The 18,306-nt window shown below is 38.5% G+C and overlaps 1 protein-coding gene across 5 annotated transcripts in view; it reads left to right on the top strand.

Annotated features, from left to right (window-relative positions):
- ELMOD1 (ELMO domain containing 1) overlaps positions 1-18,306 on the top strand; it is an 84,185-nt gene that overhangs the window by 38,515 nt on the left and 27,364 nt on the right. For 4 of the 5 annotated variants that reach the window (XM_020879367.2, XM_020879361.2, XM_020879364.2 and 1 more), the window contains 4 exons: positions 1,232-1,377; positions 1,515-1,543; positions 2,528-2,625; positions 6,770-6,899. In XM_020879367.2, coding sequence (XP_020735026.1) covers positions 1,232-1,377; positions 1,515-1,543; positions 2,528-2,625; positions 6,770-6,899 — 403 coding nt within the window. Of the gene's footprint in view, positions 1-1,193; positions 1,378-1,514; positions 1,544-2,527; positions 2,626-6,769; positions 6,900-18,306 lie in introns of all 5 variants that reach the window. The other variant, XM_020879363.2, reaches the window with a different exon arrangement.

Raw genomic sequence — 18,306 nt, 5'->3', positions numbered from 1 at the left:
AATGACCCTGGATCACCGTATGTTAGAATTGGGGGAGATTAGTGAACATATGAGAAAAATATCTTTTAGAAATGACACCAATAAGAAGTATTATAAATAATTCTGCCTTCTAGGAAAATAACTCTACCTTCTAGGGAAGCTCTCGTATTCAGAGAAGATGAGTTGAATACAAGTTCCTGGATAATAAATCTTTACCTCTATAGCCTGAGTCATTTGAGACTCTGAACAGTATTATGAAGTAGTAGACATATTAAAAACTAAATGTGTGGACTTACATATTAAATATGTAAATATGCAGAATCATGTATTAAATATGTAGACTCATGTTAAAAACTAAAAGTTCGCATAAAACACAAATTCACATGTGCCAGAGACATTGTGAATAAGTACCTGATTGGCGACAATACACTTTATAGTTTGTCCAATAAAGTATAGTTCCAATACTTTACTGGAGTGAGACAGGGTGTGCAATGAAGAAAACTTTGTTTAGCAGGAACCAGGAACAAACTTGTCAAGAGGGGGAGATTTTGGAAGGTTTAAATCAGAGAATGTTGAAGAACCAAAGGTCAACATGCTTGTTTAGTGAGCTGATGAGGAGGCATTCTGGCACATCCAAGAAGTATTGGGATTGGTCAGCAGAGAAGTCAGGTGGCCACACAAGCAAGTCCTCAAAGAGGACAATAGTACCAAAACAAAAGCAGAGGGAAGGAGAAAAATGGGAGCAAGGGAAGAAATAAACAGCAGCCAAAAAAAGGCACGAAGGAAAAGCTGTAAATTTACTAGGGTGAGCTGAGAGGCTGTTTATAGAGGCAGAAGATGAGAGTTGCTATAGCATGTTCTTCCCCATGTCTATAGGAGAGACAGCTTCTAAAACACAAGGATTCTGTGTTCGAGGTAGTGATCTGTTTTAACAATATTTTTAGGCAAAGGTAGGAAAAGAAAGGATTCCCATGCTTCACTCTCTGTTGGTGTATCAAATTTACTAGAATAGGCATTCTGGAACTTGCTGTCATAGTAGGTATGTCCTTACAGACCTAGGGCTTCACTCCTGATGATGGATTTTGTAGCTACCCCAAATAAAGTAACATGGGATTGAAATAATGAAATACGCTTGTGAACCCAAGAAGTCTAATGGTTGATTTTCTTCTGGGCTTATTGCTTGCTGGTGGTGGCTGCTTTCTATTCTCTTCCAGAGTTCTGTTGGAAGAGTGCTGTCTTTTATTTTTGACAGAATGCTGATCCAAGTCTGCCTGTATTTTTATTGTAAATTTTTGTGGCGTTGCCTGAAATTTGTAATGAGAAAACTGACTGGAAGATGTGAACTGCAACGAATCTGTTATAATACCAAGCCTGGAGCTTCTAGAACCATGAAAATTGGTAAGCATGAAACAAAGAAGTAAGCAAAATGTAGGCTTTCTGTAATTGAGGATACAGTGTTATATTTCAGTACAGTAATTGTAAATCACTTGTAAAAGATAATATTTGAATAGCTTTTAAAATTATCTCTTTTCCAGAAACATCACTGAGAGATTCAAAAAGTAAGGTAAGTAAAATTGTTTCTGTATTTTTCAGCAACTTCTCACTTGGAGGCTTACCTCCAATCATCCAAAAGTAAAAATCTTAAGAAACAAAATATAGCTTTGGCTATGGGCTTCCCTGGTGTCTCAGACAGTAAAGAGTCTGCCTCCAATGCAGGAGACCCAGGTTCAATCTCTGGGTCAGGAATATTCCCTGGAGAAAGAAATGGCACCCCCTCCAGTATTCTTGCCTGGGAGATTCCATGGACAGAGGAGCCTGGCAGGCCACAGTCCATGTGGTCACAAAGAGCTGGATACAACTGAGCAACTAAGCACTTGAATACTAAGGCAAACTGAGAAGAAAGATTTTTTTCCCATCACAAAACACTGCTTTTTATCTGAAAACAGTCACTCATGAATTTCCAGACAGATTTATGCTGCACATATTACTTCCTTCTTGAATTCATCCCTTTTTATATCTCTTTCCAAATCATAAATATTCCATGGAAATAAGAGAAGTGTTATCTCTCTGCTAGTTCCTCAGTATCCAAATCATTTAACTTTATACTCAAGATTTTCCAAGCCACTATGCTAGCATTTATAGCACATAGTTAAGCATCCGCATAAGAAAGAAAAATTTGTTTCTTAAGATTCTTGAATATTTAACTTTGACATCCTTAAGACTATATCTCCCATGTACTTCACACAGTCATAGATGTATGCTCATTAACAGTGGAAAGAAACCATGTGAGTTCAGTGAGAAAAAGAAAATATATTATTTCTATGTGAGTAACTTGAAACAGATGAAAGTGGTAAAAAAAAACAAGCTTATGTATTTTTGTTTTATGTTTATACCTTAATCAGAAAAATACCAAATTTACTAGAATTTAAAGGCTACATCAATTTTTGTTTTTAAGCTTTAAACAAATATTTGAAGCCCCAATTTAAATAGACTCCACTTAAGATACTAGTGTTCATGACAAGTGAACTGATTTAAACTTGTTTTCTAGCTATTACAGACTTCAGTGAGTGTTCACCCTGATGCTATTGAAAAAACTATAGACGACATCATGGAACTGAAAAAAATTAACCCCGACATAAATCCACAGTAAGAATATGTTCATTATGTTATAAATATAAAACAGAAGTCACATGCCACATACTTAGTATTTCTAAATTTTCTGTTTCTAAATACTTTTTCACACACGCTTTCTCTCTCTCTCTCTCTCCTTTCTTTGCCCCAGATAATTATCTGCATGTTTTGACTTTCAGGTGAAAAATAAAGAAAAAAGATGCCTTTTTCATATTTGTAAATAGCAGCAACTTTTTTATTCTGTTGTGATTTATGTTTATGCTTTTGAGATGCAATGAATGTAAGAAATCTGATGGACACCCTTGATATCAGAAGGTGAAATAAAGGGAGCCCATTCATCAACAGTCACTCCATATGATGCCTATGTTTTACATTAACAGTAAATGTACAAATTGTAAGTGTGCCTGAGCTGACTCTGCTGTATGAAGAATATTTCTTCAGTTCATGACAGGTTGTTAATCTTGGAGACAGTTACTACCTGCTTGTGAAGAAGACAGACATGTGTGGGAAGAGAGATGACTTTTATATGAAGACTTTAGAATTTTGTAATTAGTTGTCTTATCTTGGAAGTATTAAAATGCATTTGGTGATGTACATGACATTTAAAATTAGCTTTATATTTCCCATTGGGTACAGGGATTTTTCTGTAAAATTTTAGTCTAAGGATATTGGGTAGAATAAATTCTGTATGCAGATACATTCAGATACAGTTTAGGTAGGTAACAGTCAACCTGTCTTTTAGATGTGCATGCTTAACTTCAGATGTTACATTCAGAGTGCACTTGGCATAGGTCTATATATTGGAGGGATTCCAGGTACTAGCTAATTGCTCATCACAAAACTCCATTTTTACATGGTATCCATAGCATTCTTCTGCAGATGCTTCAGCTAATTAGCTTCTTTCCCTTATTCAGCTTTGTTAAATGTGATTTAATTATATAGTAAATGTCTTTTTGAAACCTACTGACTTATTTCTCTGAAATGGTGGTAAGAATGCAATTCATTTAAAATTTAAAATTACAATTAGGCATGAAAGATATATTAGACCTGTAATCATACTTAGAGATTGGGTTAGATTTAATAGCAAATCTTTTCTGTCTCTTATGAAAGTTATATGTTTCATTCAGAAGTGTTTCCTTACCATCTATTCTTTTGATTTCCTTTAGGAAGAAAAAACTTTTATAGGTAGTATTTAATTGCAGTTTTGGACCATGAATTTTAAATCATTATAACTGGGCTCAAACACATCGTCATTAATCAAAATAGGAACCATTACAATCAACACATTTTTGCCAATGAGAAATGTTCGTTTATTCCTGTAGCATAAACCATGCTTTGGGATTTGACAAACCCTTGGAAAGCATTTTCTGCCTCCTGCTGGTTGTAGAAGCATTTTCCTTGCAAAAAGTTGTTAAGTTGCTTGAAAAAGTAGTGGTTGAATTTTGAGAGGTCAGGTGAACATAGTGGGTAAGCAGAACACCGTAGCCCAATTTGTTCAACTTCTGAAGTCTTGGTTGTGCAACATGTGGTTGGGCGTTGTCATGGAGAATTGGGCCCTTTCTGTTGGCCAGTACTGGTTGCAGGCATTGCAGTTTTCTGTGCAGATCTTCAGTTTGCTGAGCAGACTTCTCAGATGTAATGGTTTCGCCAGGATTCAGAAAGCTGTAGTGGATCAGATCTGCAGCAGACCACCGAACAGTGATCATGACCTTTTTTTCATGCAAGTTTGTCTGTGAGAAGTGCTTTGTAGCTTCTTGTTCAAGCCACTGAGCTGGCTGTTGCCAGTTGTCATACAAAATCCACTGTCATCGCACGTCACAGTCCAATCGAGAAAAGCTTTGTTGTTTTTACATAGAATAAAACACTTCAAAATGACAATTTTTTATTTTTGGTCAGTTCATGAGGTACCCACGTATCGAGCTTATTCACCTTTCCAATTTGCTTCAAATGCTGAATGACCATAAAATGGTTGACATTGAGCTCTTCGCCAACTTCTTGTGTTAAAAGGGTCGGCTTCGACAGTTGCTCTCAGTCATTATCAGCTTCCAATGGCTGACCATTGCGCTCTTCACTTCCAAGGCTCTCATCTTCTTTGCAAAACTTCTTGAACCACTACTGCACTGTACGTTCATTAGCAGTTCCTGGGCCAAATGCATTGTTGATATTGTGAATTGTCTCAGTTGCTTTACAATCCATTTAAACGCGAATAAGAAAATTGTTCAAATTTGCTTTTTGCCTAAACATCATTTCCATAGTCTCAAATAAATATAAACAGCATCTAATAAGTCATTAGCAAAAAACATAAAGCAAGAAATGTGCATTAAAGTGATGTATAACATGACCACATTTATTTAAGACTATTCCAATATCAAATGGCAAATTTCAACAATGCAGAAATTAGGGTTAGGGTTAGAGTTAGGGTTAGGGTTTAGGGTTAGGGTTAGACCCTGACCCACTAGATTGTCTTTTACAGCTGAATAGGAATTTTAGTATTTTTTTCCAGTTTGACATTGACAAGATGTGATCTTTTAAAAATTAAATAATTTTCTGGAAAAAAAATCAAGAAATAGAGCTGGGGGAAATACTATGTAATCTATCAAGTCATCACTACTATTAACCTTACTTTGTTTTGTACGTTTTTTCAGATGCCACTTATGGTGGTGGTGAGAATTACTACTGTAAAATTGAATTGGCTCCCTTGTTTTCTTTTTTATTTTTCCCACTCTCCTCTTTCCTCAAAATTAACTCTCCTCTCTGTCCTCTGTTGATTTTCTGGGTGATGAGTACCACTGTGCCTTTTTCCTAAATTTAAATATCAAATTCAGTTTTTTTTAAATTGAGCATTCAGTTTTATATAAGTTTAGTGTTCTGGGTTATCTGACACTGCCCTTTGTGTTTGAAATAAACATACAGTCCTAAAATAAGATTTTCTATTGCCCTCAACTTTGAGTTAAACTCTATACATCTCTTCCTCTCAAAAAGATGGTTATGACACTGTCATTGTGATTATGATGACCCCCCCATTGAAACAAAAAATGTTCAAATTTAATGAGTGAATTAGAAGTCAGAGTATATTGAACAGTAATTCTTGCCTTGAATCATATGAAATTGCTGTTGTTGAATGACAAAGTTGAATGACTATAAAGAAACTAGCAGCCATCAAATGAATACAGGAGGGTAATTTATGTAACAGTAATTTATAGAAAAACAGGATCTTGGTGATTGGTCACCTGTTCAATGAACTCATAATGTTATTTGACTGCTTAAGGAGACTCTATTTTACATTTTGTGTTGTAGGAGAGAAAAACAGCATTCAGATCACAGGGAATAATGATCATCTCTATGTCATGCTTGCCAGATTGATTTTTGTTCCAATGATATGTTTTAAGGGGAAAATCACACAAACTGTACATTCAGAGACGACTGAGAAAGATAGTAAAACATCTGAAAACCATGTCTCATGAGAAGGAACTGAAGAAAGTGGGGATTTGAGATAAGACCCTGGAGATGAGACTGGAATAAAGAATTCCTGTCTTAAAATTAAGAGACATGGCAGGGAAATGTGGAAATAAATTTTCTCTGAGAACAGCATTTGAACCATTTTGTAATAAAGCATGTTTGGTTTCCGCTAAGAAAAAGCATTCAGACAAGTAGAGTGGTTCAAATGGAATGGGAAATGTAAAGTAGTGAGTTCTTTCTCTTGGCATTGCCTTATCTGTCAGGGGTGCTTGCAAGCAGAAGTGTTTTAATATTTGTTGATTTTATTTGTTTTGAAATTTCTCTTACCCCTAAGCCCCTGGGATGATTTCTTTCTCTCACACTAATAGCTACCCCCCCACACCCTTCTGAAGAGTTTCTGATATATCTACCTAAGCGAGTAAAATGATCCCTAAGAAACTATGACCGCCTGTATTTTCTACATCTTTCAAGTCACCTGCATAAAGAGCTCCCATGTTTTTAAGCCATATTATTGCAATTTGACTAACTTCCACAACTGTCCATGTAGAGTTTCAGTTAAAAAGTGTGCTTCTATTAGATCCTATTTCATAAATATTATATAAATATGAAAAGCCCTATTGTACATCCATCAAGTGAACAATGTCAGAGAATATGTTTTGTTTTTCCTAATATGTGTTTCTTCTATTTTTTAACCCCTTAGACTGGGAATCTCTCTTCAGGCGTGCCTTCTGCAAATTGTTGGCTACAGAAACCTTATTGCAGATGTGGAAAAACTGCGCAGAGAGTCCTACGATTCTGATAATCCCCAACACGAAGAAATGCTTTTGAAGGTTAGTCCTTGAACACATTTCAGTTCTTCACTTAGGTCAGCTAATGTTTGCCAAGCCCCTGCTGTGTGCTAGGCACTGGTCTGGATGTGGGGGAAACAAATGTGAACATGACACGAACACTGAACTAAGAGGTAAAGCCTACCTTTTCTTGCTAGTTCAGATGTTGAAGGTTAATTTTTCAATAGAAAATTCATGTGGGAAGTTAAAGATAAAGCCACTTTCCATGTGTAATCTGAAAAGGCATCAGAGGTGATTTCTATGGCCTCTCACATTTGGCTCAAGTTTAGATTGTTTAGAGCTTCCTTGGTGGCCCAGATGGTAAAGAATCCTGTGCAGTGCACGAGACCTGGGTTCGATCCCTGGGTTGGGAAGATCCCCTGGAGGAGGGAATGACAACCCACTCCAGTATTCTTGCCTGGAAAATTCCATGGACATAGGAGCCTGGTGGGCTACAGTCCATGACGTCACAAAGAGTCAAATACAGCTGAGCAACTATAATACTTTCTCTTTCCCTTAGATTGTTTAACTGTGTTGAAAGCCAATAGAAATAGCATTTGTCAAAGAGTGACCTAGGATTTCCATTTATGGCTTTTAGTAGATGACAAAGAAGTTAAAGTTGGTTTCTGCTTCCATGATAGCTCCCTGGGGAAATTACCCAAGATCTTAATGCTGATTATTTATTCATGTAACTTGGAGAGTATTAAAGAGTAGGTAAAAGTTTATATATGGTGTATTAAAGCTGTTTGAAGAATAATACACAGTTTTAAACACTCCTTCTTGGCTGTCAAAGCAAAATCTTAAAAATCTTATCTGATCTGATACTGTATTATGACACATCAATAAAACTTTAAAAAATCAAGACACATCTTTAGAACTATTGTTTTATAAATTCATTTCTGAAAACAGATGCTCTTTAAGTTGGAGTGCTTCTTTGTCTTTTCCTAGAATTCAAAACGGCAGTAATGAAATTGAAAGAAAACATTTGTTTAGCTGCTTTAACTTATTTTATTGAAAAATGTAAATAGAAACTGTAATTTGGAAAATCTATCCTTTTGTGATTTTGTGTGTAGTATGTATTTTTGTGTATGTAAATACTTAAGCAGATGACTCTTTTATTCCTACTAATGAGTGCTAGATCTGATGTCAATCTTTAAAAGTAACAATAGTTTCATTCTTAACAATGGTTTCTTCTTTTTCTCCTCTACTTACTTTTAGCTACTTAGTGGCTGAGCTTCAATGGCTGAGCTTCATCTCTTTGGTTGTTTTTTCCCTGTGTTATGCTGGGGATAGTCAACTTTAATTAAATGAACTCAGAGGCAGGAAATAAGAGGTGATGAAAGAAAAAAGAAGTGTTGTAGTTAACGCACTGGCCATATGCTCCTGAACAGTTCATTAAAATGACTAAAATGCCCTCTGAATCAATGACATTTGGTTACCTGATATACATCATCTTAGTTGATCTGTTGTATGTGTCCTGGCACATAGGTTTTCAGCAAAAATGAGTGAATGAATGAATTATTGAAGTCATTAGATACAGATCAAGAACTTTTATGATATGACTTTTATCTGTGGTCACAATTTGAGTATGTCAGTGTTATTTTTATAGTCACAGCTATAAGAGATAGGTGGGGGACGATTGTTTTTGTTATTTAGTAGCTAAGTCGTGTGTGACTCTTTTGTGACCATATGTACTGAGCCTGCCAGGCTCCTCTGTCCATGGGGTTTTCCAGGCAAGAATAGTGGACTGGGTTGCCATTTCCTTCTCCAGAGGATCTTCCCAACCCAGGGATCAAGCCATGTCTCCTCCATTGGTAGATGGATTCTTAATGATTGTTATCTTAATTTTTTTCATCATTAACTTTATTTAAAAAAACTTTTTTTATAGAGGTACTGTTGATGTACAATATTATATTTCAGGTTATACACAATGAAATTGAAAATGAAAGTGGTTCAGTTGTGTCCAACTCTTTGTGACCTCATGGACTATACAGTCCATGGAATTCTCCGGACCAGAATGCTAGAGTGGATAGCCTTTCCCTTCTCCAGGGGATCTTCCCAACCCAGGGATTGAACCCAGGTCTCCCGTATTGCAGGAGGATTCTTTACCGACTGAACTATCAGGGAAACCCTAAATAATAATTCATTATTTTCAAAGGTTATACTACATTTACTTATAAAATATTGTATATATTTCATGTGCTATACAAAATACCCTTATAGCTTATTTTATACATAGTAGTTTGTACCTCTTAATTCCCTACTCTTATCTTGCCCCTCCATGCTTCCCTCTCCCAATGGTAACCACTAGTTTGTTCTCTATATCTGTGATACTTGTTTAATGTTTTATTTACTAGCTTATTCTTCTAGGTTCCATATGTAAGTGAAATCGTGTAGTATTTTTCTTTTTCTGTTTGATTTATTTCACTTAGCATAATAGCCTCCAAGTCCATAGGGCTGAAATCCGTTGTATGTATAATACATATACCATGTCTTTATCCATTTATCTGTTGCTGGGCACTTAGTTTGCTTCCATATCCTGGCAACTGTAAATAATGCTGTAAATAATATACATGTATCTTTTCAAATTAGAGTTTCCAGTTTTTTTGAACATATATTCAGGAGTGGAATTGCCGAGTCATATAGTAGTCCTATTTTTAGTTTTCTGAGAAACTGCCATACTGTTCTCAGTGGATGCACCAATTTATATTACCACCAACAGTATACAAAGGTTATCTTTTCTCTACATCCTCACCAGCAGTTTTTACTTGTGGTTTTTTTGATGATAGCCATTTTGACAGAAATGAGGTGATATCTAATTGTGGTTTTGATTTGCATTTCTCTGAGGATTAATGGTGTTGAGCATCTTTTAATGTATCTGTTGGTGAAATATATGCCCTCTTAGAAAAAAATGTCTATTCAAATCTTCTGCCTGTTTTTAATCATATTTTTTAAATTTTTATTGCAGTACAGTTGATTTGCAATGTTGTGTTAGTTTCTGGGGACTTCCTAGGTGGCTCAAGTGGTAAAGAATCCCACTGCCAATGCAGGATACACAAGAGATGATAGCTTCTGGTATATAGCAAAGTGATTCAGTTTCATACACACACATATGCATATATATATTCTTTTTCATATTCCTTTCCATTATGGTTTATTACAGGATAATGAACATAGTTCCCTGTGCTATACAGTAGAAATTGTTGTTTATCCATTCTATATTTAATAGTTTGCATGTGCTAATCCCAAATTCCCAATCAATCCCTCCTTACCTACCCTCTTGGCAACCACAGATCTGTTTTCTATGTTCCGAGTCTGTTTCTGTTTCGTAAATAAGTTCATTTGCATCATACTTTAGATTTCACATGTAAGTGACACCATATGGTATTTGTCTTTCTCACTTACTTCTCTTGGTATGATTATCTCTTTCTTGTTGTTCAGTCACTCAGTCATGTCTGACTCTGCGACCCCATGGACTGCAGCATGCCAGGCTTCCCTGTCCTTCACCATTTCCCAGAACTTGCTCAAATTCATGTCCATTGAGTCAGTGATACCATCCAACCATTTCCTCTGTCTTCCCCTTCTCTTCCTGCCTTCAGTCTTTCCCAGAATCAGAATCTTTTCTGGTGAGTCAGTTTGTCCCATCAGGTGGCCAAAGTATTGGAGCTTCAGCTTCAGCATCAGTCCTTCCAATGGACATTCAGGACTGACTTCCTTTAGGATTGACTGGTTTGGTCTCCTTGCTGTCCAAGGGACTTTCAAGAGTCCTCCAATACCATAGTTCGTGCAAATGGCATTATTTCATTCTTTTTTATGGCTGAGTTGTGTTCTATTTTTATCCATTCATCTGTCAATGGACAGTTATATTGCTTCTATATCTGGGCTATTGTAAATACTGCTGCTATGAACATTTGGGTACAGGTGTCTTTTCAGATTATACTTTTTCCAGATATATGCCCAGAAATGGGATTGCTGGATCAGATGATAAGTCTATTTTTAGTCTGTTGAGGAGACACTACACTGTTTTCCACAGTAGCTATACCAGTTTACATTCCCACCAACAGTGTAGAAGGATTCCCTTTCCCCCACACCTCTCCAGCATTTGCTATTTGTAGCCGTTTTAATGATGAGCCATTCTGACTAGAGTGAAGTGATATCTCATTGTGGATTTGATTGGCATTTCTGTGATAATTAATGACATTGAGTATTTTTTTCATATGCCTATTGGCCATCTGTATGTTTTCCTTGGAGAAATGTCTGTTTAGATCTTCTGCCCATTTTTTGGTTGGGTTGTTTGTTGTTTTGTTATTGAGTTGCATGAACAGTTTGTATATTTTGGAAACTGAGCCCTTGTTGATTACATTGTTGGCAAACATAGTCTCCCAGTCCATAGACTGTCTTTCATTCTGTTTATGGTTTCCTTTGCTAGGTGAAAGCTTGTAAGTTTGGTTATCCCCTGTTTGTTTATTTTTGCTTGTATTTTCATTGCCTGGGGAGGTTACTGGTGCTGGACTTTGTTTATTGAGAGGTTTTATTATTTTCTTTTTCATATTACTGATTCACTTTCATTACTTGCAATAGAACTGTTTATATTTTCTATTTCTTCCCCAGTCAGCCCTAGGATATTGCACTTTCTAGGAATTTTTCCATTTCTTCTAGGTTGTTCATTTCATTGGCATACAGTTATTTATAGAAGCCTCCTACAATCCTTTGTGGGCTTTCCTGGTGGCTCAGATGGTAAAGAGTCTGCCTGCAGTGCGGGAGACCTGGGTTCAATCCCTGGGTCAGGCAGTCCCTTGGAGAAGGGAATGGCAACCCACTCCAGTATTCTTGCCTGGGAAATCCCATGGATGGAGGAGCCTGGCAGGCTACAGTCCATGGGGTCACAAAGAGTCGAACACAACTGAGTGACTTCACTTTCTTCACTATCCTTTATATTCTGTGGTGTCAGTTGTAATTACTTGTTTTTTTCCTTGTTGAGTCTAACTAAAGGTTTATCAATTTTATCTTTTCAAAGAACTAGCTTTTAATTTCATTGATCTTTATATTATTTTCTTTGTCTCTGTTTCATTTTTCTCTGATCTTTATGATTTCTTTACTTCTACTAACTTAGGTTTTTGTTTGTTCTTTTTTTAGTTGCTTTAGATGTAAGATTAGGTCTTTATTTGCAATTTTTCTTATTTCCTGAGGTAAGGTTGTATTAATATAAACTTCCCTCTTGGAACTACTTTTGCTGCATTCTTGGGTTTCAGATCATTGTGCTTTCATTTGTCTCTAGGTAGTCTTTTCTCTGATTTCTTCAGTGATCCATTCACTGTTTACTTTTATATTACTTAGCCTCCATGTGTTTGTGTTATTTTAGTTTTTTCTTGTTGCTGCTGCTGCTGCTAAGTCACTTCAGTCGTGTCCGACTCTATGTGACCCCATAGACGGCAGCCCACCAGGCTCCCCCATCCCTGGGATTCTCCAGGCAAGAACACTGGAGTGGGTTGCCATTTCCTTCTCCAATGCATGAAAGTGAAAAGTGAAAGTGAAGTCGCTCAGTCATGTCTGACTCTTCATGACCCCATGGACTGCAGCCCACCAGGCTCCTCCATCCATGGGATTCTCCAGGCAAGAGTACTGAAGTGGGGTGCCATTGCCTTCTCCCATTTTTCTTTTTCCTTGTAGTTTATTGCTAATCTCATAGCATTGTAATTAGAAAAGATTCTGGATATGATTTCAGTTTTCTTAAATTTTTAAGGCTGACCTTGTGGCCTAGCATGTGGTTAATCTTATAATATGTCCCATAGCTCCTGAGAGTAATGTATATTATGCTGCTTTTGAACGGAATGCTCTATAAATATCAATTAAGTCCATCTGGTCTAATATGTCATTTAAGGCCTATCTCCTTATGATTTTCTATATGGATGATCTGTTTGTTGATGAAAGCAGAGTGTTAAGTCCCCCACTATGATTGTGCTGTCGAGTTCTCCCTTTATGGTTGTTAATATTTGCCTTACATATTGAAGTGCTCCTATATTGGGTGCATACATATTTATAATTATTATACCTCCTTCTTGTATTGATCCCTTGAGCATTATGTAGCATCCCTCTTTGTCTCTTATAACAGTCTTTGTTTTAAAGTCTATTTTGTCTGATACAACTATTGCTACTCCAACTTTCCTTTGATTTCCTTTTGCATGGAATACCTTCTTCCAATGCATGACTTTCAGTCTGTATATATGCATACATCTGAGATGGGTCTCTTGTAGACAGCATATATAGGGGTCTTGTTTTAGAATCCACCCAGCCAGTCTATATCTTTTTATTGGCACATTTAACCCATTTACATTTAAGGCAATTATCGATATGTGTATTCCTATATCAATTTTCTAAATTGTTTTGGGTTTGTTTTTGTAGGTCTCTTTCATTTTCTTCTCTTGTGATGACCATCTTTGGTGTTGTGTTTGGCTTACTTTTACTTTTCTGTGTGTATCTATTGTAGTGTGGAGGTTTGCTGTTCCCATAAAGTTGTGATATAACAGTTCATCTGTTTACATGTTTTTTTGTCTGTTTTTTTTTGTTTGTTTTGCAAATTGCTAGTCTGTTTCCCACCTAGAGAAGTTCCTTTTGCTGCACAGTTGATCGGGTGGTTCTCTTAGCTTTTGCTTGTCTGTGAAGCTTTTGATTTCTCCATCAAATCTGAATGAGGCCTTCTGGGTAGAGTATTCTTGGCTGTCGGTTCTTCCCTTTCATCCCTTTAAGTATGTTGTGCCACTCCTCTCTGTCTTGTGGAGTTTTTCCTGAGAAATCAACTGATAACTTTATGAGAGTCCCCTTGTATGTTATGTGTAGTTTTTCCCTTGTTGCTTTTAAGATTTTATCTTTGCCTTTAATTTTTGTCAATTTGATTACTCTGCATCTCAGTGTGTTCCTCCTTGGTTTTGTCCTGCCTCGGACTCTTCTAGATCTTTGTTAAACATTTCTTACATCTTCTCAATCTTTGCTTCCATTTTCCCCCAACATCCTGTATTATATTCACTAGCATTATTCTGAATTCTTTTTGTGGAAGATGGCCTATCTCCACTTCATTTCATTGTTTTTCTGGGATTTCATCCTTTTCTTTCCTCTGAAACATAATCTTCTGCCTTTTCATTTTGTTTAGCTTTCTGTGATTGTAGTTTTCTTTCTGGATGCTGCAGGATTTCAGTTCTTTATGCTTCTGTCTGCCCTCTGGTTGATGAGGCAATCTAAGAGGCTTGTGCAAGCTTATTGCTGGGAGGGACTGGTGGTTAGTAGAACTGTATCTTTCTCTGGTGGGCAGGACTGTACTCAGAAAACTTTAATCTGCAGGGTGGGCCTGCACTCCTTTTCTGTCAGTTGTTTGGCCTGAGGCAACCCAGCCCTGGAGCCAGAGGCTCTAGGTGGGGCAAACGATGGCCCCTAGGAGGGGTTACACCAATGAGTACTTCCTAGAACTTCTGCTACCAGTGCCCTTGTACCCACAGTAAACCACAGCCACCCCCACACCTCTGCAGGAGACCCTCCAACACTAGCAGATAGATCTGGTTCTGTCTCCTTTGTTCACTGCTCCTTTTCCCTGGACTCTGATGCACACAGGACTTTGTGTGTGCACTCCAGGAGTAGTCTCTCTTTCCCGTAGTCCTGTGGAAATCCTGCAGTCAAATCCGCATTGGCCTTCAAGATCAGATTTCCTGAGCAGTCCTAGTCCCTTTGCCTAATCCCCAGGTTGGGAAGCCTGACGTGGGACTCGGAACCTTTGCAACAGTGGGAGAACTTGTATGGTATAATTGTTCTCCAATTTGTGGGTCGCCACTACACTAGTATGGAATTTGATTTTATTATAATTGTGCCCCTCCTATCATCTCATTGTGGCTTCTCCTTTGTCTTTATACATGGGGTGCTTTTTTTGGTGGGTTCCAGCATCTTCCTTTTGATGGTTGTTCAGCATTTAGTTGTAATTTTGGTTCTCTTACAGAAGGAGGTGAGCGCACGTTCTTCCACTTCACCATCTTGAACCAATCTCGTGCTTTTTTTGTTTTTATGATCTAGTAGGTGGATTATATGTCCCACACTTGGAGTAGTGGCTTTTTGTAGGAGATGTCCTATGTGTCCCAGCAGTAAACTTCCCTCTCTTTACCCGAGCTTTATGTTTTAGTGAGTCCCCCTGTGAGAACTGCATGGGTTCTTCTGTTGTGGGGGGCTGATTACGTGGGCAGTGTGGCAGGCTTGTTAGTCACTGATCCCGTTGATTGTCAGACTCTGCTTTGTTTGGGGGCTGCTGCCTGCTGGCTGGTGGGACCAGGTCAGGCGGCAGCTGCTGCGGAATCGTGAGTAGCCCTGAGGCTCGGGCTGGCACATTGGTAGGTGGAGCGCAGGTCTAGGGAGCTGGCTGCAGGACCAACAGGGTCCCAGAGCTGGTGTCAGATTGCTAGTGGATGGAGTCAGTTCCTGATACAGTTGGGTGTAAGGTCTGGAGCACCCCAAAGCTTGTATTGTTAGCCTGCTAATAGATGGGGCCAGAGCCTAGCTGGTCCCAGTGCAGGGCCTGGCCTACTGGCCGATAGGCCATGTACATAGGCTTGTGACTGTTATCTGCTCCCTGGTGAGTGAGGCTGCTCTAGAGGCTAGAGAAGGTCCCCTAGAGAGCAGGGCCAGAACCCAGGTGATTCTTAGACTGGTGCCTTCCCAGTAAGTGATGGAGCTGGATTCTTGGTTCTCTCATTGGAAGGGCCATATTCCAGAAGCAACTGTGGGTTTAAAATGTCATAAAGTCACCTAATCTGCTGGTGGGTGGGGCTCTGTCCCCATCCAGTTAGTTGCTTGGCCTGAGATGTCTAAGTGCTGGTGCCTGCAGTGTTCTGGGCCAGAGCAGGGCTGGGTCCTGGGTCTACAGTGGTGCTTGCCAGTACCACTGTCCATGTGGTAGAAAGGACTCCTCAAAATCGCAGCCATGAGAGTCTGTGTTCTCGGGGTGAGCTGCAGTTGCCTTCTTTCTCCCTGGAAGACTCTGCAAGATCAGCAGGTAGGTCTGACCCAGGTGCCTAGCAAATTAATGCTTCTTCCCTGAGTCCCACTGCATGTAAGCTTTTGTGTGTGCCCTTTAAGGGTGAAGTTTCTATTTCCCCCAGCCATTTGGTAACTCAGAAAGAAAGACCCCACTGACCCTCAAAGTCAGATACTCTGGGGGCTCATCTTCCCAGCACAAGACCCCCAGGCTGGGGAGCCTGATATGAGACTTAGACCTCTCACTCCTTGGAGAGAACCTCTGCATTTCTAATTTCTAATTATTCTCCCATTTGTGGATCACCCACCTGGAGTATGGGACATGACTATATTGTAACTCCACCCCTCCTACCCGTCTTGTTACTCCTTCTGTTAATCTTTAGTTGTAGAAGATTTTTTTCTGGTAGATTTTGGTCTTTTTCATTGATGATTTTTCTGTAAATAGTTGTGATTTTGATATGCCTGTAGTAGGAAGTGAGCTCAGAATCTTTCTACTTTGCCATCTTGCCCAATCTTGGTTTTCATTACTGCAGAGATAAGCAAATGTAAGGTGTGTTAGTCCAGTCTCCAATTCACACAGCTAGTGAATTACAAAGCTATGGCTGTCTACTTCTATAATAGGCACCTTGAGGAAAGACATATTTCCTACCCTTAAATGGCTTGTAATCTAATTTGGGAGGTATTCTACATCTACAAAAGTCACTAAATCTTATCCATAGAGTGTCTCTAAAATACCTCTCAAATGATTTCTGTTCCCACTGCCTTATTTTAGCCATCATTTCCAACTTGAGCTATTAGAATAGCCTTTTAATTCTGCCACTGACCATTAGCCTTCTCCCTTCCATCTAAAGTACCACTGGAGGGATTATTTTCATTGTATTCTCAATTACAAACTTCAGGTTTCTGGTGTCTCGTAGTAGAAAACCGGAATGCATCTTCACATGCATTTTGGACCCTTTCCAGTTTATTTCTTTAAGCTATTTCTCCTTTATCCTATTATGTATAGCACATTTTCCCCCATATTCTGTCATTCACCATGACCCAGATTAAGCCACTCCATCCAACTTGTGGTTCACAAAATTCTTTAGAGCTAAAATAAGAAAACCAAGACTTGTAGGTCAAAATCTGGCCTGCCACCCATTTTTCTAAGTAAGGTTTTATAGGAGCACATCCATGCTCATTGATTTATGTGTTGTCTATGGCTGCTTTTGTACCCCATTGAAAAAATCAAGTAGTTGTGGCAGTGAGCTTATGGCCAACAAAGCCTTAAGATATTTGCTGTCTAACCCTTTACAGACAAAGTTTGCTGACCCTTGGTTTAGAGGCTTGAGTGATATATTGCCAGATTGTTTAATTGCTTTCATTTATATAAACATAAGAGACCATTATCAGTGTTTCTTCTTATAAACTATGAAAAATAAATCTGGGGCTTCCCTGGTGGCTCAGCAAAGAATCTGTCTGCCAGTGCAGGAGACATGGTTTCCATCCCTAGCCCAGAAAGATGCCACGTGTCACAGATCAACTAAGCCCAGGCACCACAACTCCTGAGCCCGTGTGCTGCAGCTATCGAAGCCCATGTTTCTAGAGCCTCCACTCTTCAACAAGAGAAGTGACTGCAATGAGAAGCCCATGTACTACTGCAACTAGAGAATGGCCCCTGCTCACCGCAACTAGAGAAAAAGCCCAGCAACAAAGTCCCAGAGCAGCCAAATAAATAAAATTATTTTAAAAAACTCAAAATTATAAAGTTATTTTAAAAAGAAAAGGAAAAAAAAAGCCTTGATTGTTATGGTCATTTAAACATAGGCTGGGATAAAACTGATTAACATCAGTTTACACTGATGTAGCACTGTCCATATGCGTTATTCAAACGGACATCCTTATTAAGTGCTTTCTAACCAAATTAATAGTAAAGGCAAAACTTTAGGGGCATTCATGTACTTAATGGGAAAAATTTAACTCAAAATTAAGAGGTCTAATCGTAGAGCTGCTGCTTCTTCAGTGGAAACATAGACAAATGCCCTTTCTCTTTCTGTTCTGCAGCAAACCAGAGACAGGGCAGAAGCATTCAGATACGCTTGCGATAAAGTCTGAATGCAAAGAGGAGAGAATTAAACAGGACACAGGATGGTGGACTGACTCAGCATGCAGCTTTCACATCTCTGGCTTGTCATCTGCACAAGAATGACCCTTCTAACCCTTGTCTCCTGTGGTTGGCAGGTGGCTTTGTAATAATTCTACTCCCAGTAGTACAGCCTTAGATGGCTAGACACATCAAAGCCCCCCACCAGAGGCCCACCACCTTAGTTAAGATTTCAGTCAGCTTCCAGGTGCAAGAAATGACCTTACCTTTCAGAGCTACCCTGCTGCCTCCTGGTATTTTTCTGGGAAGAGCCTATCT

The sequence above is a fragment of the Odocoileus virginianus genome, chromosome 10, assembly GCF_023699985.2.
Source record: "Odocoileus virginianus isolate 20LAN1187 ecotype Illinois chromosome 10, Ovbor_1.2, whole genome shotgun sequence".
In the NCBI taxonomy this organism is placed as follows: Eukaryota; Metazoa; Chordata; class Mammalia; order Artiodactyla; family Cervidae; genus Odocoileus; species Odocoileus virginianus.
Note: the sequence above shows the minus strand (reverse complement) of the source record. Positions and strands in the feature narration are given on the sequence as shown.